We start from the raw sequence: 27,378 nt of genomic DNA on the forward strand, positions 1-27,378 counted from the left end.
TCCCATTCCGATACTCTTGAGAATAGCATTGAATAAGTTTTATACACGTTCTTGAAAATTTTAATGAGAATTTTGCAGTTAGTGACGATTTTCATTCTATTACAACATTTTTAGGGTATTTTCATTAATTAGTTCTGTATTACATATTCAAGATATGTTTTCAATAAATTTTATAAAATGCTATATTTTTTTACTTCAAAAAATTGTTACAGAAAGAAATTCATAAATGTGAGAAAATTTATATAAAATGTAACAATTATTAGAGACATATTTTTGGTAAATAAAAAAAAACAAAATTTCAGTACAAAAATGGAGACAAATTTTGGGTTCAAAAGCGGTAAATAAAATAAAATATCGGTGTTATAGCAGGGAAAAATTGGATGAAAAGTGGTACATAAAAACACATTTTGGTTTTAAAATTGTGAATATAATCCTAAATTTGATTTAAAAACTACACTTATTCCACAGAATTAACATTTCACTTCTAATAGCACATTTATGTAGTTATCAGAGTATTAAGTTTATTTCTGTGTACAGGAGTCAATTTTTGCTTCTCCAAGATGAACAGCAGAATTAATAAATTTTCCGGGAATTGCATAACTCTCAGGATAATTCAGACCTCTGTGAATAAACCCTGAATTTCATGTTTAAGAGTTAATTTCGCCTTTTGCAGTTCAATTCGCATTATTTCGTGACAAAACATGGTCATAAAATGCATCTCACACCTTTCAAAAACATGAAAAATTAACACTACAATGTGTTTTTCAATTTTTTTTTTTTTTTTGTCAAAAACTAAATATGCATGCCCTTAACAATTATATATCTCTGGAAATGGGATGTGTTGTAGATTTTAGAAAAAATTTTAACATTAAAATGACATATTTTCTATGATTTTCTGGAAAACTGGGGAAAAAGTCTGCTGGGAGAAAATCCACGAAGGGTGCTCATGCAAATATTTTAGGAAGTGTTGCATCTAACAACTATACTGATCAATTTTTTTAGAGTTGATTTTGCCTTAAAATTTAGTTAATTTATTGAATGCCTCAGAAAAATTTGGTCTGCAAATTTTACATAATATAGAAAAGGGCAATGCTGAAACTTCTGAATGCTGGAATGGTGGGAAAATGTGTTTTGAAATTTGTACAATAATTCCACTGTATTTCTTTGTTGTATGATTCCATGCCATGATATCCCTAACTTACAGTTTTCCTTAAAAATTGCAGAAATTCTCTTAGATGGTAGAATTTTTGATAGTTTTTATTCATATAGATATATATATAAAAAAAACTCAAAGAAGGTAAAAGGAAACACTCACCGGACAGTAGAAAAATTCAAAATTGTCGCTAATTTCATAGCATCATCGGTGTGAGGAGAAATAGACGGAACCGGAAGTTGGGGCACTGCCAACTTATATATATATACGTAGGCGAAACCTCCACCCCCTTGAACCTAAGGATCAATAATCACCGTTCCTCCACCCAAAACTCCGATTTCACTGTTGCCATCCACACCAACAGCCATAACACCACCTTCAATAACTGCTTCCATGTTGCCATCATCCATCTTTTACCCCCCCCCCCCACTCTGACACATCTTTCCGCAGGCTATGGGAAAGGGCCTATATAACAGGCATGCACGCCACTATACCCCCCAGACTCAACCTAGCCAACCAGTAACCCTTTCCTCTTCTCCCCAAAATTACCCACCCACCTTACAGTAAACACTGGTGAAAGTACTTCTCGTCATCTATCAACTGTTTCTGGCAACACTGATCGTAGAGATGCTACGGTCAGTATTCTGTGCCTCTTTTCTAAGTAACGCCGATCTTTCTTCTTCAACTTGAAAATGCGACATAGATCGCGAAATATTGAATAATTTCTCTTCGTGTGGTAAGTGTTTACTGTCTCCTTCATCATTAGTGTGTGTGTATATATATATATATAGGATAAGAGGAAGGAGGGCCACAAGGGCTAAATAAAAAGTGAAAGAGGAGAGAGGAAACCCTCACCGGACAAAAAAAATTCAAATTTTCGTGATGGTATATCACATCTTCAGGACTAGAGAGACGTTGTATAACTAAGTGACTAGAGGGAAGAGTAAGCATGACCTGCAGTGTTGACAGTACCACAAAAAAAATGGTTCTTCCGCCTGGCTTGTCGAAAATTGTGAGTGGTGGGGGAGGGGGTTGGTTGGGAAAAGGTGGTGGTGAGGGTGAGGATAGGAGATGAGGGGCATTACTGGGTGGCCTTGTTCAGACCTGGAGGTGTAGTTGCATTCATGGTCGATATGTAGGCCCTCTCCCATCTTCTACTTATTGAGGTGTTGGTGGATTGGGGCAAGGAGTGGACGATCGCTACCTGGAAGCAGTCATTAAAAGGAATGTTGTGGTGATTGGTGTGAATGGCAACAGCAAAGTCCTTTTAATGACTGCTTCCAGGTAGCGATCGTCCACTCCTTGCCCCAATCCAACAACACCTCAATACGTGGCCTACATATCGACCATGAATGCAACCACACCTCCAGGCCTGAACAAGGCCACCTAGTAACGCCCCTCATCCCCTATCCTCACCCTCAGCACCACATTTCTTCAACCCTCCCCACCACCACTCACAGTTTTCGACAAGCCTGGCAAAAGAACCACCTATAATTTTTGTGGCACTGTCAACACTGCAGGTCATGTAGTACCTGCAGTGTCTCTCTACAACGTCTCTCTACTCCTGAAGATGTGATATACCATCACGAAAATTTGAATTTTTTCTTTGTCCGGTGAGTGTTTCCTCTCTCCTCTTTCACTTTATATATATAAATCAAATAAGGTAAAAGGAAACACTCACCGGACAGTAGGAAAATTTTCGCTAATTTATAGCATCATCGGTGTGAGAAGAAACAGAAGACGGAACCGTTCGTAGAACGCACCGCTTCTTCTTCAATGGGGACCTGGCAACTCTGCAGGACCCCAACTTCCGGTTCCGTCTTCTGTTTCTTCTCACACCAATGATGCTATAAATTAGCGAAAATTTTGAATTTTCCTACTGTCCGGGAGTGTTTCCTTTTACCTTATTTGATTTTTACTTAGCCCTTTTGGCCCTCCTTGCTTTTATCCAATATATATATATATATATATATATATAAATAAATCAAAGAAGGTAAAAGGAAACACTCACCGGACAGTAGAAAAATTCAAAATTTTCGCTAATTTCATAGCATCATCGGTGTGAGGAGAAATAGACTGAACCGGAAGTTGGGGCACTGCCAACTTTATATAACCGGTTCCGTCTATTTCTCCTCACACCGATGATGCTATGAAATTAGCGAAAATTTTGAATTTTTCTACTGTCCGGTGAGTGTTTCCTTTTACCTTCTTTGATTTTTACTTAGCCCTTTTGGCCTTCCTTGCTTTTATCCATATATATATTGTAACTGAAGGTGTTAATTCTACTCTGTTAATAAGCATGCAACTGAGATTTCATTCAACCACATATTATAAATATACTTTATTCCCCAACAGGTTGCTTCACCTGGTGTAACTCCTTCACATTCATTGTTGAAGCCACCGTCCCAGCGCAGAAGAAATTCAATGGAAAAGAACTCCCCACAGACAGCTTCAGGAAAACGTGCCTCTGTAGTAAGTGTGCATGATCTATGTATTTTTGTATATGTGAAACCATGTATATATACGAACAATTGTTCTCGGGTTACCAGCCAGGTTAAATGAGCATTAGCTTCCAATGTTTCGAGTGCGTACATTGTGCTGTCATCATCAGGGAATGTAAATTGGAAAGGAAAGCAACAATTTGTACATGTATTTCATATTGTCTTATCATTAGAGGCACATATTTTTGGTAAATAAAAAAGCAAAATTTTGGTACAAAAACTGAGTCAATTTCGGGTTCAAAAGCGGTAAATAAAATAAAATATTGGTGTTATAGCAGTGAAAAGTGGTACATAAAAAGACATTTTGGTTTTAAAATTGTGAATATAATCCTAAATTTGATTTAAAAACTACAATTATTCCACAGAATTAACATTTCACTTCTAATAGCACATTTATGTAGTTATTAGAGTATTAAGTTTATTTCTGTGTAAAGGAGTCCATTTTTGCTTCTCCAATATTAACAGCAGAATTAATCAATTTGCCGGGAATTGCATAACTCTCAGGATAATTCAAACCTCAGAAGGTGTTGCGTTGGTGAATAAAGCCTAAATTTCGTGTTTAAGAGTTAATTTTGCTTTTTGCAGTTCATTTCGCATTATTTCGTGACAAAACATGGTCACAAAATGCATCTCACACCTTTCAAAAACATGAAAAATTAACACTGCAATGTGTTTTTTCAATTTTCGTTTTTTCGTCAAAAACTAAATATGCATGCCCCTACTTATCATATAAGGAAATGCATAATCTTGGTTTGACTATTTGTAGCTGATAAGGAAATATATGTAAGAAGAAAGTATGCTAATATGAGATTAACAAGGTAACAAGTATGGATTCCAATCCTTTATCTTTTCTCTATAGCCATTATCACTGAATGGATTTTAGTAGGATTAACCAAATTGAATTTTATCAATAGAACCTAGAAATTTATATTTGCTTGCTGAAGTGATGGAAATAACCAAATATTTGAAATTTATTGTATAAATACTAACGTACCTAACCAACCTATCTTTGGAAAAGCCATAACTTACACCACATGCCATCATTTCCGTAAGTTTTGGCATGTACTAGCTTTCACATCATATGGCTTCATGAGAAGATAAGACAAGAATAGTCAAAGTTTAAAACATGACGAGGTAACTTGTGTTAAAAAGGTAAAAGGCAATGCAGTGCCCTGCAACTCCTTCCTACTCCCATCTCTGTCTGGCAAGAAACAGTAAGTACATGCCAAAATGACTTAATTACTAAGTGAACCTATCTTTTTTTGTACGATAAAATTTAATCTCTCTTATTTTATATTGGCATTTATAGAATAACACAGCCAGATGTCGGGCACACCTGGTACTGTCCTCTGACACAGCCAGTGTTGCCAGCAAACCTCATAGTTTTAAACAGACATACCTTTTTTTTCATGAATATGGCATAATTAATGCCACAAATGTCTGTAATGTATAAAATGCATAATAAGTTATCATTCTTTTATCAGTTCGGTACAGTAGATCCCCGATTATATGTTCCCAGATTTTACATTTTCCCGTATTATACATTCAATCTTGATGGTCCCAACATAGCAACATAATCAAAATTAAAATCAAAATTCTACTGTAAATACCCTCACAGACCATCAATACACTTCCAAATTTTTGCAAACAACTTCACAGCTGTCTTTTATCCATGTTATTTTTTTCTTGATACAAAATGTTTTTTAGACCTTCCGCGTACTGAACTGAACATTCATGTAGAGCATGATTTTCTGGTTTAATGTCTTGTTTTCTTGTGTATTATGCATGTCGCTATCGCATTTTGTACAAAAGTTATGTACATTCTGAGTCTTGGGACCTATTAATTGGTACTCTATCAGTATCGGCCGATATAGGCATATCGGTTTATCGGTAAAATTACTGATCCGATATATCAATAAATGTCTTATAATTTAGTGCAAAATTCTGCCATTTTGTGAATATTTATGGATAATCTCCATGCCCTACTTTCTAAAAAAGTAAATGTCTAAATATGCAACTTCTCTTGCACTGCAGTCACCTTGAAGCACACATTTATTAACAAGGTCAATGAACCTTTCAGGTTCTTCAAGGACCATTTCTAATTTTTTATCGGATCAGTAGAATATCGGTATCAGTAAATTTTATATCGTTACTTTATCGGTATCGGCCAAAATTTCATATCGGCCCATCCCTACTTGTCTGACACTGTTTCATGTGATCAAACCTTAGCTCTTGGGTTCTGACCTTTTAGAGGTCTGAACAGACTAGTTCAATTTGTAAAATTGTTATATTTCAATTTCCCTATGTACCAGAAAATTTAATTATTTTTCATCAAATACACTAAAATTTGCTGACCAAGGCAGTTTATTCAAAATTAAGAGCACTGTACACATTACGTTTCTACCCTATATCAGGGTCTTCCTCATATGAAGAGTTTAGTTGCAAAGAAATTATGTATATCATTATAGTATTATACTGACTTCCATTATAGGGTTCTAGAAAGTCCATTGGCAGTGCTAGGAAATCCACTGGTTCCATAAAAACGCTGAAGGCATTGAATAGCAGGCGCAGTCTCCAGGCAATAAAGAACATTGCAACTCCAAAGAGCAAGCAGAATGCCACACCATCCAGAAATCCTGCTCCCAAGGGCACACCGAAGAGCAGCGAGAAGCTCTCGGCTGCACAAGCTGCAAGAAGATTGAAAATGGAGTCGCCGAAAACTCCAGGTAAATCATGTTCCCGGTCATTACTGTCTTCTTCACACATTCTGGACCTCCCCGATGGTGCAGTGGTAGTGTTGTCACTGTGTAATGAAAGGGTCCCAGGTTCAATACCCGGTGGAGGCACATAGTTGTTCGGTTTCCATTTTAAACTGTAGGTCCAGTCCTGATTAGCCTTACTGTGCATAAAGTGGACTTAAAACACCAACCCAACTTGATACATTCTGCATCCTCCCCTTTCCTTGGTTGTGTGATTTTTTTCCGCTCTATCAAAATTGACTACAGTAATACTTTTTCCACTTTTGGTTGTAAGGTTAAGCCATGCCACAGCTCAAGTGTAGAAACAGCTTTGATTGTACCATTTTGTGGGTTCCCTCGAAATCCTGGAAAAAGTCATGAGTTGGGAAGGGGTTGAGGGTGTTAGGGTAGGACACTGGAAACACATTTCACCATTTGCTCTTACCTTTTTGGACCCCAAGGAAGCAAAATGTTATAATTTTCTCCCTGATTATAATTATTCTGCATTATATTTGTTTACCACTGTTCCCTGAAAATCTATGACCTGCATGTCACTGTATTTAGTGGAAACATTATGGCTGAGCTGCACAGATACATTGGATCACTTGAAATTTATTTGCACATTCCGACCAACCAATACTTTTCTCTCTTTTTAGTTTTTTGCAGGTTCCTCAAAATCCTATGCAACACATTCTTAGTCTCATTATCCTGGAAATTACAAAAAGGATGGACATTTCCCATTGTATGTACAGTCACGGACACTTCTGGGTTGAAACTATTCCATTGAAATTTAATGGGATTGTTACAACCCATAAGTGTCCATGACTGTACATGCATATGGGAAATTAAATATCAAGAGTTTGGTGCAATACCTGTATATGAAATGGGATTTCTGTTAAATTGATTAATGTAATCCTAAGTTTGATTTAAAAATATACTTATTATTCAAAATAAACATTTACTTTCCAATAGCAAATTTATGTAGTTATCAGTGTTATCTTCATTCCAGTGTCCATTATTACAGCAGAATTAAGCAATTTTCTGTGTAAAATATTTTAAAAAGTTCGAATTTCGCATATTTTCTAGAATACTATCGGTATCGGCTCAGCCATTAGAATGTGTTGTTTCACATTTCATGTTTCAGTCACAAACTACATATGCATGTTTGTTTCGTGTTTAACAATGTTCCCGGCATGTGACATAAGAAGTTTTTTACTTTCATATACATATGCATGTGTTACGTGTCAATCTTTCGACAACTGGATTTTGTGATTCTATAACAGGTATTTTAATATTCTGATGTAATTCTTGAATATTTTGAAGTAAAATCCTTGTAAATTGATACTTATAATTTGTGGAATACACACTAAATCATAGATTAATTAGTATTCTCAATAAATTAATCAAAAATACAAAACTGTTGTACTTACGTGTAGTGAGTATCTATTATTTCATACTACGACGTTTCATGAACAATCAGCTTATCCTTGACGCGCTTGCCGTTTGTCGACGACAGCAACATCAATCAGGTTTTTTTCTAGCCACACCTCGTAATATGGAACAAATCCCAAGTTAACAGGTCTCTTAATTCATGATACAATAATGCACTTTGCAGTGTTTCCTTCTACTTTGGAAGTTAAACTACTGTTTCTGAATAGCTTACCTTTAATTCCTTTTCTAGTTGCAACTTCTATTGAGAGAGGTTTGGCTATTACTTTGTAACAATGGTAAGCCTAACTTAATGCATATACAGACTAACAGTTAAGTATCCACACACTACCAGCATAAATGCACACAGGTTCACATGCAAAGTAGGGTTGAGTACATGTAACGGATAAAAATGGAGTTTCAGCCACGTGGCCAGGCTGGAAGGATCGTGCCCGGTTTGAAAGAACTAAGGTCTGATACCATAGGCTCACATTCTCCCTGAGATCTCCTTGTGATCATATTGTTCAAAGTTACAGATCATCGCGTAGTATAGTGTTGCAACTAGAGTTGGCCCATCCTGCTTTTTCCCCCACTTGGTTTTCCAGAAAATGTAAATTGTTGCTTTAAACAGTTATGACTAATTTTCTAAGGCAAGACCTATTGCAAAACAGTTATATTCATTAATTAGAGAGGGAAACAAACCATTCAGGTTCTTCATGGAAATGTGGAATTTTATAACAAGTCAGATCAGTAAATTTTATCCACGCATGAGCATTATATGTTGTCAATAATCTGTTTATTGAATGACTGTTTTATCTGCTTTTCAATTAACTTTGTTTTCCAACATAGACAAGAAGAAAATGGCAGCTCTTCTGTCTATACATTCAAAATCTCCAAGGAGCAGCAGTGTTGTGAAGAGCGTAAGTCAGCCTCTAAAGAGCACAAAGAAATCTGCAAAGAAGAAGCCGTTATTCTCCGAGATTGTGAAGAAACGAGCTGCCATGTCATCCAGGAAGAAACCGATTGCAGCTTCAATCAAGAAGAAAGCTCTGGCCACACAGAGGAAGGCAGCCAAGATTGTTGTGGTTAACAGAAGGAGACAATTGATTCAGGTGTGTGATCTCTTTTGTGTTTGATATATTAGTTGAAAATAACAGAATGTGTGGTGCATATAAGTAATGTGCAAATATGAGGATGCATCACTTATTTATTAGTTTCAGTTATTGGGGAGTGATGTGGAAATTTTTTTACTTGTGAAATTCACTACATTGGAAATTGTGCAAGGGACAACTTTATGCATATGAAGAATGGAAAGTACAGTGTACTCTATACAATCATACTGGGAGTAACATGCTTTTCCCAGGGACCATGATAAATTTGGGGAAAAGGTAAAAAATTTGAAGGAAAACAACCAACTCTCTACTAGCCTTGATTAAACCCAAATGTTCATGGCTGCAGCAACACAAGCTTTCAATCTTTCCCTATCCTGGGCAAGATCAATCCAATCTTTCTATCCTTACCTATTTCGTTTAGGTCCATCTCAACGTTATATCTCCATCTTCGTTTTGGCCTTCCTACAGGTCTCTTACCATCAGGTTTCCCCACAAGAATCATGTAAATCTTCTTCCCCCTCCCATTTGTAACACACGGCCTGCCCATCTAAGTCGTCTTGATTTTAATATTCTAATAATATCTGAACGTGTTGAAGGAGAACTGCAAAAAAAGTAAATTTGTTGCACTTATTCTGGTCACTACATGTCATTGATTTTTACCAGCGTTTGTCTACTATCTCCTGACAAATTTGCTTCGCCAACGAGGTTTTGGGCACTGGGAATTCCTGGATAAAATACTGGACATGTATTACTTGCCTCAATGCAAGTTTGTATTATTGATGAATTTATTTAATTTTGTTTTTGAAGAATTGTAATTTTCCACCTGCTATATTAGGCTGGTCAATGAACAGTTTCATGTTCCTGCACTCTGATGTTTCGAATTTTTTTAAAATCATCTTTAACAGTGGAGTGCCATTTGAAGCATAAAATGCATACCTATTAAAATAAATTATTTAATTAATGTAACAATTTTGCCATGAGAACCATTGAAAACAGCCTTGTGTATAATTTGAATGTAGTTTTTGTGTATGGAGGCGAAGGTGGATGACAATCCATCCAAATTGAAATTCTGGGAAGCATGAAAGGTCATAGAATTGAGAGTTGACTGTATATGATCGCTTCTTGAGCAGCTACTATTGAAGCACATGGTCGTAGGGATCTACTCATCTTTAACATCACTCATTGTGTGAAATATAATTTAACCAAACTCTTATCAATGTAGTGGAACCTTGATTTTACAATTTTCAGGGAACCTGGGTGAAAACTTAAAAGCCGGAAAAATGTTAAATCGGGGAATGTAGAATTGGCATTCCACTGCACTTACATTGTAAAAAAAAATAACATGTAGAGAAGAAATAACTTGTATTCAGTTGTATTGTATTTATTATCTCTAGTCTGTGTCTAACTTCTGCTTGCAGGAAGCTCCAAGGAAGCCCATTACATCAACAGGCCATGCAAATTCTCCAGAAACTATCGTTATTGGGAAGAAGAAGAAAAAAACTCCTGTCATAACTCGGAAAGGCAAGAAATCCCCACTCCTTCGCGCACCAGCAAGAAAGGTTACCATCAACGATGATGATCTCGAAGGCATCGCAGAGCTTGTTAAAACTCCTTCCAGAACTCCATCCGTGTCCAGAAGGTCTTCTGCTGCCAAGTCCAAATCTTCTCCTCCAAAGTCCAAATCTCCATCACCCAGGAAGAGCAGCTCATTTTCAAGCAAACGAGGAAGCTCAACTCCTGAGAATGTTACCAATTTTGATTTCAGCAGCGTGAAAACTCCTAACATACCAAAGGAGGTGTTTGTGTCCCCTCTGCAAAGTGGAAGCACTAAACGGAAGAATCTGCGAGTATCGGCAACTCTTTCTGGGATCAAGCGGATGATGAGGACCCCACAGAGATCTCCCAGATCTGATTACACAAGAGTAGAAGGTGTGAAAAGATTGTTCCAGTCCAGTGTAGATGTGAAGTCAGATTACAGGGATGTTGAAGATCTTAATGCACTCTTTGATGGTGGATCACGTGGAAACACTCCACAGAGAAGAGATTCTGCTGGAAGATCCAGTAGAGGAAAACGTAGCATATCGCCAAAGGGGGAAAAAACTTCCATTTCTCCTAAAGCACTCTTTGATGGTGGATCACGTGGAAACACTCCACAGAGAAGAGATTCTGCTGGAAGATTCAGTAGAGGAAAAGGTAGCATATCACCAAAGGGGGTAAAAACTTCCATTTCTCCTAAAGCGGTTAAAAGTCCTGTAAAACCCAAGGGAACGCCAGCTTCCAAGAGTCCCAACAAAGGGCGTAGAAGTTCTCAGTCCTCCGTGAAAGTTCTGGTTGAAGGACTCATAAGGAGAATTGAATCACCTGTGAAATCACCTGCAAGAACACAATCAAAATCCCCCAACAGAGCCCAGATGCCTGTTGGCAGAGGAAGGCAAGATAACACTCCTGCGAAAGGAGGATCATCTCGGCGATCAGGCTCCATTGTGGGCAGAGGGAACAAGACACCAACAAAATCTCCTTCCAGAAGCACATCTGGTTCTCCATTAAGATCTCCGGCCAAATCCGAAAATGCGACTTCAGAGCCTCCTCCAGCAACTAGGAGTGGAAAGCTCTTTAAGTCTCCAGTGAGGCTGGTAAGCCCTAAGAAAACTCCGACACAGAAAACGTCCCCCAAGAGACCAGAAAGTGTAGGAAAGAAGACAGTTTCGCCTGTGCCTGCTAAGAAGGAAAGTCCGACGCCAGCTGCATCCAACAGAAAGAGTAGATCGCCCGTAAAGAGTACCAGGCAAAGCAAAACTCCAACCAAGGCACCATCTCCAGCCAAAAAGTCTCCTACGAGCCCTGAAAGAAAGCGGAAGGGCTTTAGGTCCCTATCACGAAGCCCTGTAGGTGTTAGCAAATCACCAGTGGATGCAAAAAGGTTAAAGCTGAGCAAGACTCCTGTGTCTGCAGCAAAGAACAAGAAAGCAGAATCTCCAATCAGGACACCATCTGGAAGTCCCAGAAAGGACTCAAAATCTCCTCCAAGATCTCGTTCGAGCAGTGTACGGAAACAGAGTGAAACACCTGCTCGCAGTACAGAAAGAGTAGCATCTAAGTCTCCTATCAAATCACCATCAAGGAGTCCAGTTGGAACTAAGTCTCCTGCACAGGATAGGAAATCAAGAACTCCAATAAGAGCCTCTTTGAAGAGTCCACAGTTGGAGGATAGTGGCAACAAAAAGACACCTATCCAAGTGCAGTCTGCAAGCAAGCCTAGAACACCGCAATCTAAATCTCGCAGCCCAAGTCCAAGGAAACTGAGTAAGTCGCCTGCAGCAAGAAAAGCATCAAAAAGTCCACAGAGTAGAAAATCACATGTCGCTACAAGTGCACGATCTCCATTGGCAAGCCCTGCTAAAACCAGAACAGTTAGGTCTCCCCTGAAAAGTCCGAAGACACCTATGCAAGCAAGAAAAGACTCCTCATCTCCAAGTAAATCACCAGCATGGCGTTCAAAAGAAAGCGAACTGCAGAGCAGCAGCAGGAAAGCCTCTCCAAGCCCTGTTCGTAGACAGAGTTCAAGTGCAAAGAGACAAAGCAGGGGTAAGAAGCAGTCAAAATCTCCCACCAGGTCACCATCAACGAGTCCGAGAAGCCCTGCGTTAGCATCCAGAAGTCCCAGTGGATCTCCAAAGGGCAGAACGCCTGTAAGGAAACAGAGTAAGACACCAAAGGGGAGGAAACAGTCCAAATCTCCGAGCAGATCTCCACCAAAATCTCCAGAAAGATTGAGTAGAAGTCTCGAGGCTGCTGGTGGAAGGAAGAAATCCAGCTCTCCTACAAAATCAAAGAGCCCTGAACATAAAACTCCTGCACAAAGTAAGGGAAGAAAATCATCTCCAGTTCCTCGCAGATCACCGTTGACTCCAGTGTCTCAAGACAGTAAAACTAAAACTCCAAGAGCATCAAAGAGTCCTGGGAAAGAGAATCGATCACCCATGGAGGTAAAGAGCAGACCGGGATCACAATCTCCAAGGTCTCCATCTAAGAGCCCTGTGAGAAAAGAGAGCAAATCTCCTGTGCAGAAGAGGGCTGGGGAGAAATCCATTAAGTCCCCATCACCACTGAAAAGCCCACGTAAAGAGAGCAAATCCCCAGGAAGATACAGTAAATCTCCTGTTCTACCCATGCCAAAGAGTCCAGTTAGAACATCTAAAACTCCTTCAAGGACAAGTGTTAATGTTCCAGCGAAAGAAAGCTCAACACCTGCAAGTGCACAGGGGAAAAGGAAATCTGGGTCTTCAACACCATCAAAGAGTCCAGAGAGGAGTCTTGTTCTCGTCCTCTCAAGGGTTAAGGTATCCCCTCTAAAAACACGTGGGAAAGCAACCAGGAAGAAGTCTGCCTCACCGCAGAGAGCCCCAAGCCCTACAGCGAGTGCTTCCCCAAGAAGCCCAGTCCGTGCAAGGCCTGCCACGCGGAAAGGAAAAGCATCGGAGAAGAGAATTCCATCAAAAAGCCCTCCGGCAAGTAGATCCAGAAGAGGAGGTGCTCGTGCGAAGGTGTCTGTCGGATCAGCCACCGCAGAAAGCCCTGCTATCTCTCCCGTCAAGACACGAGGCACCAGAGCGACCAAGAGGAAAGGTAGCAGTTCTCCTGCCGCAAGAAGTCCACCACCACAGAGAAGAGGAAGGGGTGGAAAACAAGTGTCAACCCCTGCAAGCCCACCCAAGAGAAAAGGTTCTCCCTTGGCTGCAAAGAAATCTCGTAAAGGTGCACCTTCTCCTGCTGCAAAGCAAGAACAGTCTCCGAAAGCCACCCCCTCGCCAAGAAAAACGCGTGGTAAGACAAAAGCTGTTAAAGCATCACCCACAAAAACAGTGCAAAGCAAGGCGAGAACTCCGGCTAAAAGAAAGGGAGATTCTGGCAGAAGTTCTGTGGAAAGTTTAAGTTTGCCGTCACCTCCAAAGCGAGCTAGGAGAGGGCAGAAAGTACAGTCTCCTGCATCCAAGAGGTAAGTAGTGTGATTAGTTTATTAATGAGTAATTTATTTAGATTAATACTTTGATTACATATATGCAACTGAAGCATTCCAAGCAATAGTACAAGTTTCCAAGAGAGTGTTTGCAATGGTCACTAGAATTAATAGAACAATAAGAGAAGTTCATGGATAAACAAGTACTTCCTTTCAGTATATTAATTTCCTGCTGCTCTTTCATTTAAATTACATGTTTTAAACGTGTCCCATAATTTAGTAAAGTTGGTAATATTGTGTCTGAAGGTTATTGTACAATGAGCTTTGTTGCATCCTTGTTTTCATATTTAGGTGTATAAAATACACTGTAACTTTATTTAACTCAATTGTTTCTTTACCAGTTCAAGTAAGGGCTCTAAACACTTTTGGCAGAGTGGTAATAATTTGTTCATTACAGAGTACATTTGGTTTCAAGGCTGAACATCAGCATTTTTGTGGTTTTAACTTGTAAGGTAAGCTCTACTGCAAAGTTAGGGTAGTGAATTAATAAAAATCATGTTTTTAGGCAATCAGTGGATGTTGGGACTCCCAATACACATGCTTCAAAGTCTCGTAGGAAAGCTGAAACACCTCGCTCAAAGGCAAAAGCCAGCAAGTCACCTTATCCACAAAGGTAAGTTTCTGACATACCTTACATTTTTTATACTCTATTATATATTCTAGGGACAGGCCAATACTGATAAAGTAACGATATAAAATTTACCGATACCGATAACCAATATTCTACCGATCCGATATAAAATTAGAATGGTCCTTGAAGAACTTGAATGGTTCATTGAACTCCTTAATAAATACAGTGAACTCTCGATTCTACGACCCTCTCGAAGTAACGACCCTTTTCCCGGGAACCGTGAAAAATTTAGAAAAAGTTGAAAAATTGAAGGAAATCGCCCGAAAAATGCATTGTTTTTTCCTCCATTCATTCCCTTTAGGAGCGCTCTACCTCTCACAATTGGGTCTGAACTAAAAATAGACACCACCACACTATGCTTGAGTGATATCCAATAGCATTTGACCTCTGCCCTCCCCTCCCTCAAGCGCATGAATGTTACCCCGCACCCGACGGCTGCTATAGCTCTTTTCAGTTCTTACGTCGTGCGCTCTAGAAGCTGGCAGGGGAAGTGGGGAGCGGGGAACATGCCGCTGACCAACCAGAGAACACACCACCTAGCGGTGGAGCCGAGAGTTACGCAGTTGCGGGAGGAAGCTGCAGCGCTAACTTCGTTCTGCACGTTGCTGTGTTGCCAATTCACCGCGTTGCTGATGGTGTTTTGCCCCAGTGTTGATTCCTGTTTGTTATGAGCGGAATGTAGGAATAACATACGTGGGAGTAATTGTTGTCGCATCGTGTATTGCCTAACTGCATTGTTTCTTCGATAAACGTGTATGTGGCATGTGATGTGACGTTTATTTGTACTCTCGTTGTTCCATAGGGAGCTTTGTGCTTATTAACGCAGTAAGTATCGTACGATGGCGAACAGGAGAGAGGTAGTTTGTAGCCAATGCAGGAAAATAATCAATAGGGTTCATGGATATTTTCAAAAGGAAGCAGAAAACAGTGGTCCCTTGGTAAGTGTGCACAAAGTGCAACAGAGAGTGTCGGAAGCTTGTGGAGTGACGCGAACTGTGCAGCGTATTGTTAGGGAAGGCAAAGACAGTCTTGAGGCGTCGGGTTCCAGGTCATTTGAATCACCGCGCAAACGAATCAAAAGGAACAGTATCGCAAAGGCTATCGACGGTTGCGATAAAGATATAATAAGAAGAATTATCCTCGGGTATTATGTAAAGGGTGGATATCCAACACTGAACAAGTTACGCGTTGATTTGCAAACACAAATAAGCTTCAGTGGGCAGTTTCGTCGTTGTGGAGGATACTGAAGTATATGGGGTTCAAGTACAAAAAGAGCAATGACGGTAGACGATTTCTGATGGAGAGAGCTGATATAGTTACAGCCAGAGTAACGTTTTTGCTAAAAATGCATCTTCTAAAAGATAAGGAACCTTTGCCCTATATAGGTATTTCATTTAGATGAAACGTACATACATAAGAATTACGCTCCAACGAAAATCTGGCAAAATAAAGAGGGTACAGGGGGTTTAAAAGTGCCCGTGGGTAAAGGTGGGCGCAATATTGTTTGTCACGTAGGTTCCAGTCACACTGGTTTTCTACAGGAATGTAAATTAGTTTTCAGTGGTTTTGCAGTTTTTAGATACGCTTGAAAGGAACATCAAAGACGCAGTGATTGTAATGGACAATGCTAGTTACCATTCGGTGCAGTTGGGAAGAATACCTACAACGTATACACTCGATATCGTACACTTATCGGTATTCTACTGACCACAAGATGGGGATAATATGCATTCTCAGGCCATACGTGAACAATGGGACGTCTGTATTTCATGGTTCTTTCGATTTCAACTCGCCTTTCCCGCTACTCTGGCAACGCTGCAGTCTCTCTCTCTAACCGGCCTGTCTCGTTGCTCTGGATAGGTCGTTTCCCCGCTCTCCACTTCCCCTGCCAGCTTCTAGAGCGCACGCCGTAACAACTGAAAAGAGCTATAACCAATGCGCCAGGCTTGTTTTGACACGCTTGCTCTTGGATACGGGAGAAGACAAGATCGAATGTGCTTGGATGTTATTTGAAATCGACTTGACTTGTTACCTTGTCCTAAGAGCTGCTGAAAACTTGGGGGGGGGGGGGGGGGGGCTGGACTTGCAGTCTTTGCCAATGTGTATGGCAGGTCAAACTCTTTCATCGATAAATACACCACCTTGAGAGATAAGATCGCAGGAATGTTCGAAAATACAGATGCGTGGCACCTGGAAGTCTGGCCCATCTGTCCAGCTCTGACCTAGAGTTCAGTAGGTTACCGTGAGTGAGCCTTGTAGCCGACAACTTCCGTTACCGGCTTTCATTCAAAACGTGTTCTTTGTTCCCTGCAACACTTCATAAAAACGCGAAACTGTTATAGAGATAATCAAAACCACAAAGGTGAACTATAGATCGTCAACCCGCTTAATGCATTGTCATCCAGGTTTCCACAAAAGTTTACTTCGATCTTACGTTCATCATAACTCCCGTTTCCCACTTCATACGTTTTCCTAAGTGTGTCGATGTCGTAATGTCTGCCAAAAAAGTATTCCGTTGGCTTACTGACTTCTCCCTCTTTTCCTGTCAGCAAACGTAGGGGGGAGGGGTGCGATGCAGATTGTTTCAGCCACGATTTTCTTGCTGATGCGGGCTGATTACAGGCGAGGGTGGAAAAGGACCCACCCCTCTTCCTTTGACGTCTAAAATGGGGCAACCAGTTCTGGATATATTCTTGAAAACTAACAGAAACCATAGAACAAGTAAAAAAAAGTGAACCTCCCCCTTTCCCCAGCTCATTCTCCGCCACTGGTGTGCATGGCAATGTTGATAATTGCAGCAGGTAATATATATATATATATTTTTAATGCTGTTGTCTGCATAGGAAATATTGCCCATATTATTGTCTGTTGCATGGTAAAACGTAAAGCAAGGGCCATTTCTTTCTTATTTACACTGCTGTTAAAAGTTCCGTCTTCGACAGTTGCGTTATCTTTAAAATGCTGGGATTTTTCCCTTCTGCCACCTGTTGCTCGAACTTCTAGCCGGGTCTCCTTGTTTTTACGATGTAGCTGGCGCCAGTGTCTTGTCTAGCGTCTGCAAAGCTCTTGCTTGCCGATACCAGCGATGACTCATCCAGCACGAAGGGGAAAAAATATTGTTTTGAATCTTGCAAAGCTGTTTTGATTTGACGATTCGATCTCCAGAAAGGAAAACAAGAGTTAAAATAACTTCATGTTCTGCGCCTTCTGATAAGCAAATCTGTAAATTTAATTTGCGTCCGCTTTTCTTCAGAACCATTCATGTGGAGAGGAAAAAAAAAAAGTGTGTTCAATGTAGGAATGGTCGCTGAGACCGATTAAAAAGACATTATTCAAGGGGAAAACGTTTGGAGGGGTGGGTGTTTGACATCGAGAATGCTCCTAAATCCAACATTAAATCGTCGATTAACGTGAGTAAATAAGGATCTACCATTTTGATATGTGAAAATGCTCAGTTTCATAAAGCTTGTTTTCAGTTCATTTTATGCTGATGGGCTAATCGGGACTAAATATACAGTTTAAAGTGAAATTCAATTCCAAACCCGAATGAACTGCCAGGCTGTTGAATGACGTGTCCTAGAATACGCATTGGGTGAAAACAGATCGCAAGTTGCGCGTTTCCTTTTTCACACTGGATTACAATGCAAGTCAAGGAAGGAGTTTGGACTGCTCCTTTGAATGGGGAAGGAGGGTGAATGAAGTTTGTTGAAGCAAAGAAAAGTGACTTTTTTTACGATGTATTTTACACAGCCGAACCAGAACGAAAATTACAGCCCTGTCTTTATTTTTTTTGTCTGGTACCTAGAGAGGTTGTGTTGTTTCTCCCGAGAGATCTAATCTTACCAGTTAATCTTGTAACAGACAATGCTCCAGTAAACCCGTATAAAATCCAACATTCATTCTGCCCGATTATCTCCCGACTTTTGCTGGCACCAGTCTGACTGGTGTCAAGATTCTTCGAGTTTCGCTTGCAATAAGCTCGAGATTGTTTTCCTTTCTATTGGTCTTGGTGCAAACGGGTTTCTCATGAACTAGAATTGTAAGAATTTCCTGGAAAAGCAACGACTGTGCACAATTGAAACAAAGTAACATTATTTTAAATTCTCTTTTGTGAAAACTTTTTCATGTTCTATTTTCCTTCTCACAACACGCATCCTCAGGGTGGCGACAGACCTGGAAAACCTGGAAAACCGGGAAAAGTCAGGGAATTTGAGGTGTCAAAAAAAGTCAGGGAAATGTCAGGGAATTTCGTCTTCATTGACTTTTTAAATTTTTTTATTTAAAGATATCGTTATGGAACTCTGCACGGGAACAGAAAATTGTTATAACTCTGGCACTATGGGAGCAATCTACTTCAGATAAGTTTTGTTTTGCAGCTAAAACATAAGCGCATGCAACCGTGTACAATTCAGAACGCCGGACTGAGGAAGGGGGTTGGGGGGCTCGACCCCCGAATTTCAATAGAGAAAACAAAAATCTGAAGTTTGCCCCCTCTTCTCCCACTATTTTGGGGAGAAGGCGCAAACTTTAAAATTAGTTTCAAAGATTGGACATTTCTCAAGAGATTGAAACATGTTTCATGTTCTTGGGTGCCATACAAGTAGAATAATAAGTCAAAATGTGATTATTATTTTTTTTTTACGAAAAATATGTAATTTGCATTTTTGGAGGTAAATTGTTATAACTCGGGCACTATGGGAGCAATCTACTTCGGTAAAAGTTTTGTTTTGCAGCTAAAACATCAGAGCATGCAACCGTGTACAATTCAGAACGCCGGACCGAGGAAGGGGGTTTGGGGGGCGCGACCCCCGAATTTCAATAAAGAAAACAAAAATCTGAAGTTTGCCCCCTCTTCTCCTACTATTTTGGGAAGAAGGCGCGAACTTTAGTATTCTTTTCAAGGAATGGACATTTCTCAAGGGAATGAAACATGTTTCATGTTCTTGGGTGCCATACAAGTAGAATAATAAGCCAAAATGTAATATTTTTTTTACGAAAAATATGTAACTTGCATGTTTGGAGGAAAATTGTTATAACTCGGACACTATAGGAGCAATCTACTTCAGATAAGTTTTGTTTTTAAGATAAAACACAAGAGCATGCAACAGTGTACAATTCAGTTCGCCGAACAGAGGAAGGGGGGCTGGGGGCACGACCCCCGAATTTCAATGAAAAAAACAAAAAAATGGAGTTAGCCCCTACTTTCCCTGCTATTTTGGGTAGAGGGCGCGAACTTTATTATTCTTTTCAAAGAATGGACATTTCTCAAGAGAACATAACATGTTTCGTGTTCTTGGGTGCCATAGAAGTTGAATAATAAGCCAAAATGTGATTTTTTTTACGAAAAATATGTAATTTGCATTTTTGGAGGTAAATTGTTATAACTCGGGCACTATGGGAGCAATCTACTTTAGATAAGTTTTGTTTTTCAGATAGAACATCACAGCATACAACCGTGTACGATGCACAACGCCTGACCGAGGAAGGGGGGTTTGGGGGAGCCCGACCCCGAATTTCAATGGAAAAAAACATAAAAATCTGAAGTTTGCCCCCTCTTCTCCCACTATTTTGGGGATGAGGCGCAAACCTTAGTATTCTCTTCAAAGAATGGACGTTTCCAAAGAGAATGAAACATGTTTCATCTTCTTGGGTGCCATAAGCCAAAATGTGAAACACTGTTTTTTACAAAAAATAGGTAATTTGCATATTGCTCAGAAAATTGTTATAACTCGGGCACTATGGGAGCAATCTACTTCGGTAAAAGTTTTGTTTTGCAGCTAAAACATCAGAGTATGCAACCGTGTACAATTCAGAACGCCGAACTGAGGAAGGGGGGGTTGTGGGGCGCGACCCCCGAATTTTAATGGAAAACTATAAAAATCTGGAGTTTGCCCCCTCTTCTCCCGCTACTTGGGACTAAGGCGTGAAGTTTAGTATTCTTTTTAAAGAATTGACATTTCTCAAGAGAATGAAACATGTTTCAGGTTCTTCGGTGCTATACAAGTTGAATAATAAGCCAAAATGTGATATTTTTTTTTTACGAAAAATACGTAATTTGCATTTTTGGAGGAGAATTGTTATAACTCGGACACTATGGGAGCAATCTACTTCGGATAAGTTTTGTTTTACAGATAAAACATCAGAGCATGCAACTGTGTACAATTCAGACTGTCGAACGGAGGAATGGGGTTTGAGGGCGCGACCACCGAATTTCAATGGAAAAAACATAAATATCTGAAGTTTGCCCCCTCTTCTCCCGCTATTTTAGGGAGAAGGCGCAAATCTTAGTATTCTCTTCAAAGAATGGACGTTTCCAAAGAGATTGAAACATATTTCATGTTCCTGGGTGCCATACAAATTGAATAATGAGCCAAAATGTGAAACTCTGTTCGGAAATGTGGAATGGATATGTTGCGGAGGGGGGGGGAGAAGGGGGAGGTTGGTCATCAATATGAATTTCCCAGGCTTGCTCCAGACCTGTGTCAGAGTTTCCACCCAAACATAAGAGTATGAACCTCCAAAAAGCACATTCATTTCGTAATCAGCACAATTATACCATATGGTATCTATCATCAGGCCAGTACGACGTTACTCGGATGATACCATATGGTATTATTGGGGTAGTAAAGGTTAAGCCTCTAAATATTACGTGGAAAATGCATTGAATTATATTTTTTCTTGTCCATATGGGAGTAGTAAGGGGACTTGTCACGTAGTAAGGCATTTTGTTGGACAAACTGAAGGAACATGGAAACAAATAGGTTCCATTGATACATACGATTTTTGTTGAATATCGCCACCTGACAAGGTATCTCACTACAACATGCGACAGAAATTGCATGGACTGCAACATCCAACAAAAATCGAATGCATAAACAAGAAGAGCTTTATACTGCAAATATGCGGCTGGAATTTTATTACTCTTCTGGCTCACTTCACCTTATTTAATGTAGCAGTGCTTATGAAGGTCTTCTTTCATCATCCTGATGTATTACTGGTTTCGCACAAGTTAACATACGTTTACAATGACATGCACTATTCTTAGATATCAAGAAGAATTCAACCAAACGGGATATATATTGAATACTATCACGAAAAAGTTAAACATAAATCTGCAATGGTGAACGTTATAAAAATTGGCAAGAGCATGCTCCCAACCTCAAATTTACTGTAACACTAGTATTGCATTGAAATTAACGCCACTCTCTGTCCTGTCTGTTTAAACTCGTGAGAGATGGTCATTAATCTCTCACAGGGTAACGTTAATGTCCAATATTATGAAACAAGATACTAATAATAAATACGTAAATATTTTAATATATTTACTAGATTCATTCAATCATAAAAGCAAATCACTTTCTTCAAGGATTGAATTTTCTCTGCCAGCCCTGCTAAATTTTCACTTTCCATCTACTATTTATATGAGGGGTGGCCAGAAAGTAATTTCCAATTAGTAGGGACATTGATTTTTCGCAAACGCCAAAACCATGAAAAATGGTAATTGCTGCGAAGTTATGTTTAGGAATGTGCAGTGATGTTTGGACACATTTTTCGCCCATTTGAAATATCGAAATAATGCGAATTTGGCATAAAATGCGAATTGTTGGCATTTTTAACGATTTTTTTTAAAGAAATGTCCTAAAAAACGAAAAATTCCATGAAATCCAACATTCTTGTCTTTTCTAGGCCATGTTTGTGTACATAGAACATGCAAGTTTTCCAACATTTTACTCAAGAGTAAATTGTAGAGTTATACGAACATGGAATAATTCCGACAGACACATTAAGTCATGTATTTCCCACGATCAAAACCATTTGCATCACAGAGCAAAGTGGCAGGGTTCTAACAGGAGATCGAGTGCATATCTACCGTCACACGGGAGCCACATCTTCGTATGTGTCACACAAGATATGTTTTGAATTACCAAGCTAAGTGCGCACCATCGGCATTTGTCGAGGCAGTAATAATGGAGCTCAGTCGTTAGGGCGTCTGACTACTATGCGAGAGACCCGGGGTCGATCCCCTGCGGTGGAGAACCGGGATGTTTTCCACCTATTCAAACTGCTCCGGTGACCGCCCAGCATCATACGAAGCTGGTACCTTGAGGAAACTTTGAGGGATAAAGGTAGCCAGGAGCATGGTGCTGATCACATCACCCCCACCTTCAGCCGTGATCAAGAAAGTGTGGGACCCTAACTCCACACCCCTATACACCTTCATGGAAAAGTGCAGGGGAGCACTTTACTTTTACTTCCTCAAAAATCTGTTCCAACATATCAAACTGTCACGAAAATACGTAGACCATGTGACCTACAATTTAAAATAATAGTTTAAAAGCACAATGAAGTATTAAGTTTCGGTATGTTTGGCAGATAAATGTTCTAAAACAAAAACGCGAATTTTGGGAAACGTAACACTAACAAGTCAAAAAAGATAATGCCAATTTTTGGTGCTATAATATATCGGTATCTGTCACGTGAGATTGATTGATTTTAATTTTTTGGTGCGTCGCCACTTATGGTCATTATGCACCCTTCAGTATATACGGAGAAAATTCCATTATCTAAAATCCTTACCTTAAAATAAAAAAAAAGGGGTATGGAAAATAACTTTCAAGATATCAAACTCTCACGAAGAGGCGTAAGCCATGTGACTTACAATTTGAAACAGTAGTTTAAAAACACCATGAAGGTATAATTTCAGCTATTTGCCAGAAAATGCGCTAAAATGAAAATGTGAATTTTGGGAAAAATAACACTGTATAGTAAAAAATAAAAAATAAGAAAATACACCAATTTAAAAAAAATAACAAAATATTAAGGTCCCTACCAATTAGGCATAAATAAAACAATAATATCAGTAGTAATTTATTGCATTAGTAACAGTGAGTCCTAACTTAATTTTCGGCATAATCACCACCGTTGTTCTCGCATTTGTCGTAGCATGGCACTAAATTTTGTATGCCCATGGTATATGTGTCTGACAAACAAACAACTGGAACTATCTCTACCGCAGTGTAGCTGTCAAATCCTTGCCCTGCCTGAAACCTATTCAGTTAAACCAGGAGATGAAAGCCAGTACATTAAAGGGCAGGGCTGTACAGGGAGTGGTCCAAGATCTCTCAGATGAAGTGATGCAAAGGGCCTGTGTTGTGCTCTATGGGGTTGTGCACATTCGATTGGCCTTCCGTGAATTGTCTGCACCATCGTCTGACCATACTGTCATTCACGACATCCGGTCTGCACACCTCACACAATTGCTGGTGGCTCTGTGCCAAATTCTGAGCGTGCAATGTAGGCTACATCGCAGTCTGTGGGATACTGTATGATAGCTGCAATCTTTAACCTAGAACTGTCCTAAAACATCTGCATTACAACTGTACCAGATTACAGCTACATGCCACTTCTTCCTGCCTGCATGTTTGTGTGTCACTCTCCGACCACTATTGTTCCGTATAGGCACCATTGGAGTTTTTTTTCAGGAGGCCCCTCGTATATGAACTTTCAGAAGCTTTTATTATTAGAGTGTTCCTGTTTTAATGTGTGGTTAGCTAAATCAGGTACCTATACAATGCAATTCTATAAATTTCTTGCGTTAAATTTCTAATACCTACATACCCTTTTCGTCAGCATTAAAGGTATAACTGCATGTTGTTAATTTCACAGTACTTCACTTGGATATACTGTACTGAAGCAGAAATCCCATTGATAAAGTAAGGAAATATGACACTTTATTTTGTTTGATTCAATTGTTTCACTTATATGAAAGAGTTAAGTTCTTTGCTTTACAGAGAAGAGAGAAGTAGCTTTATGCATTGAAAAATGAGTCCGCACTCATGGTTCTTTCAAGCAGAGGGTTACAAACTTGAGTGGAAATATCAACATATAATACCGAGAATGGATAAGGAGACTGATAAATTACAAATTGTATTTCTTAATCATTCACTCTTCACTCTTATCTCATTTAGTCGTAACTTTAAAAATAATCAAGTATTTTATTTTAAAGTTACTGCGTATGACAAAATTCCGTAATCAATCCTTCCCTAGCTTGTGAATTGTAATAATTTTCCAAATTCACTATTTTGCAGTTTGAATTCAAATCATAGAGAATAGAGGAATTAAGTCAATTTCATAGAAGCTAATATTGGTGTTTAACAAATCCATGCATGGATCTGTATGAGTTTATTATTTCAATTTACAAAAACATCGATTTAGTTTAGTTTGTAATTGTCAGGGAAAAATGTAAATTTTGTCCTGGAAAACCTGGAAAAGTCAGGGAATTTCATTTTTGCTTGTTTGTAGCCACCCTGATCCTGTGCATAACAGGTTGTATAACTACCAGGATAAATGGTGTTACCATCTCCTAGGCATCTTTGTGTCCGTTTGAGCTCCCTTTAAGCTGAAAATTGGTGCAAATTCCAATAACGACCCTTTTCCCGGGAACTGTGAAAGGTCGTTGAATCGAGAGTTGACTGTATGTTTCAAGGTGACTGCAGTGTAAAAGAAATTGCATATTTAGACATTTACTTTTTTAGAAATTAGGGCATGGAGATTATCCATAAAAATTACCACAAAATGGCAGAATTTTGCAGTAAATTATCAGATATTTATCGATATATCGGATCGGTAAAATAATAGGTAATTTTACCGATATGCCTATATCGGCCGATACTGATAGAGTACCGATTAATCGGTCCCATCCCTAATATATTCCTAAACAAATAGTTCGTGGAAAAAATAGTTGCAATGATTTCTTTTGCAATTTGTGCCTACATTCATTAGCATGTTCATGTGAAATTGCATATATTCAAAAACAGCAAATCTAATTAATATGAATTAATCAACACTAATAGAATTGTTTGTTGTAAATGTTCAGTTGCAAATAACTTAATTATTCAGGTTCTATAATTAGCATGAATTTAATTGCTAATTCAATGGGCTTACACGCCCACACTCTTTGTATCACTAAAATTCAAGAAACCATTTTGATATTAAATCATTGCTTTCTTTATATATGTGTAGTTATTTATTAATTATAATAATTGGGAAAATTACCATCATTAGTAAAAATCAATTATTGCATGAATGTGACACACGTATACCATTCACTAGAACTCTCAAAAGTCATAATAATTTTTCATTAGTGGTTTTTTGTTTGGTGAGGCACAATTGCTTATCAATTATAATAATTACCATCATTACCAGCCAATTGTACACTGTTACTGGCTCGAGTGTCTCAAATTACACACATTGAAAGATTGTATCTGCTAGGCCCACCAAATGCCTTTTGTCGCCTATTTACATATTTTTGTGAACAGAAGAAATTTTGGGAACATCCTTGTAAATAATGTAATTTATTTTCAATTTTTTATAAGAATTTTCACAGTTGAAACATCTCCTCCCCTCTCCCCTCAGGTAAGCTAGGATTTTAATAAAGGTTTCATGTTGGCAATAATTCTGTTAAAGTTTTCACCTTGTAATTTTTTAATACATTTGCACAGGAAATGGTTTGGACTGAAAGCTGTAGCTTAATTTATAAGCTTTGAAATGAAAAACCATTGTGTTGTTCGTATCCTCTAGATATTGTAATTCTCTTCTGTGATTTTCAAGTACCTGAATTCTTGTGCAAAAATATGCTGCATTACAATGATGTGACAAAATGCACCTAAGTGTTAAGTGTGATACAATTTAGACAAAGGTGAGTTTGAGTGATACAATTTAGACAAAGGTGAGTTTGAGCTTTTAAACAGAATATTAAGACTACCATGTGGATTCTATTTAGGCAACCTGCGACAAACCTCAGTCCCAGTCCTCTTGCTACCAGGACGCGTAGGAAAGCCGGAAGCAAGGCAGCAACTCCTCGGGCAAAGCCGAAAGCAAAATCACCTTCTCCGCAGAGGTAGGTTCTTCATCTTTTGTTACTTGTATTTCCTGTATGCCGACCCAGCCAGAGGCTAAGGATGATGATTTCCTAAGAGTTGTCTGTAGTTAGGCTCTACACTGGCTGAAGCAAATTGAATGCATAGTTGCGACTTATTATCTGCCATGAAGAAACCAAATGATCCTCTTACGTTGCTGCAATTTGGAAGTGGCCTCCTCATTCGGTGGTAGAAATAGTAGAGCAAGATTTCACATTCAATTTGCCTCAACAAAAGACAATTAAATACAGAGAAACTAGTACTCACTTTTATCCGCGAAGCTGTTTTTTCTTTTTTTATTAATTTCAGTGGCCACTGCCACCATCCTCGTTGGAACTTGCTGTACTGTTGCTTGGCATGCGTCTTTTGTTTGTAGTTCTCTGGCTGCCGCTAGGTGCGCTGTTGTTAACTGTGTGACTGGGTCTGTGTCGTCTGCTATTTCCGGGCGATAACTGTTGTAGTGGGGGAATCCAAGTGTGGTGCGCTTGTCCACTATTGATGTTTAGCTCGTGCGGGAAGTGCATTATGGCGTGGTTTCCTTGATTTTGGTGTCTACGAGCGTGTGGGCAGTGTGTTTGACTTGAACCTTTTGAATTTTATGGCTGTTGTATTTGATATGTTTACCAGGTGTAGAAGTATGCAACCGGAATTTGTTTGCAAGAAGTAAACGGCTGGTGTTTGCAACTGAGAAACAATATTTTATTCAAAGTAAGCTCCATTGCTAGTTACACATTTCTCCTACCTTTCCGGCAGGTTATGAATGCCACGCCAAAAAAGAAACGTTCTTCTTTTGAAGCGAACCAGTCCGCGAGCCATGTTCGTACATCTTCATACGAATTGAAGCGCTGTTCTGCAAGAGCGTGTCCCAGTGAGGCAAATA

The 27,378-nt window shown here is 39.2% G+C and overlaps 1 protein-coding gene across 5 annotated transcripts in view; it reads left to right on the plus strand.

Moving 5' to 3' along the window:
- The window catches only part of LOC145981563 (uncharacterized), a 68,948-nt gene that overhangs the window by 21,289 nt on the left and 20,281 nt on the right, over positions 1 to 27,378 (plus strand). For all 5 annotated transcript variants that reach the window (XM_083114908.1, XM_083114906.1, XM_083114907.1 and 2 more), the window contains 6 exons: positions 3,509 to 3,625; positions 6,146 to 6,380; positions 8,670 to 8,932; positions 10,351 to 13,928; positions 14,455 to 14,562; positions 26,363 to 26,479. In XM_083114908.1, the coding sequence (XP_082971034.1) occupies positions 3,509 to 3,625; positions 6,146 to 6,380; positions 8,670 to 8,932; positions 10,351 to 13,928; positions 14,455 to 14,562; positions 26,363 to 26,479 (4,418 nt within the window). The remainder of the gene's footprint in view (positions 1 to 3,508; positions 3,626 to 6,145; positions 6,381 to 8,669; positions 8,933 to 10,350; positions 13,929 to 14,454; positions 14,563 to 26,362; positions 26,480 to 27,378) is intronic.

Source organism: Lepisma saccharinum, chromosome 29 (genome assembly GCF_977018435.1).
Source record: "Lepisma saccharinum chromosome 29, izLepSacc3.1, whole genome shotgun sequence".
NCBI lineage: Eukaryota > Metazoa > Arthropoda > Insecta > Zygentoma > Lepismatidae > Lepisma > Lepisma saccharinum.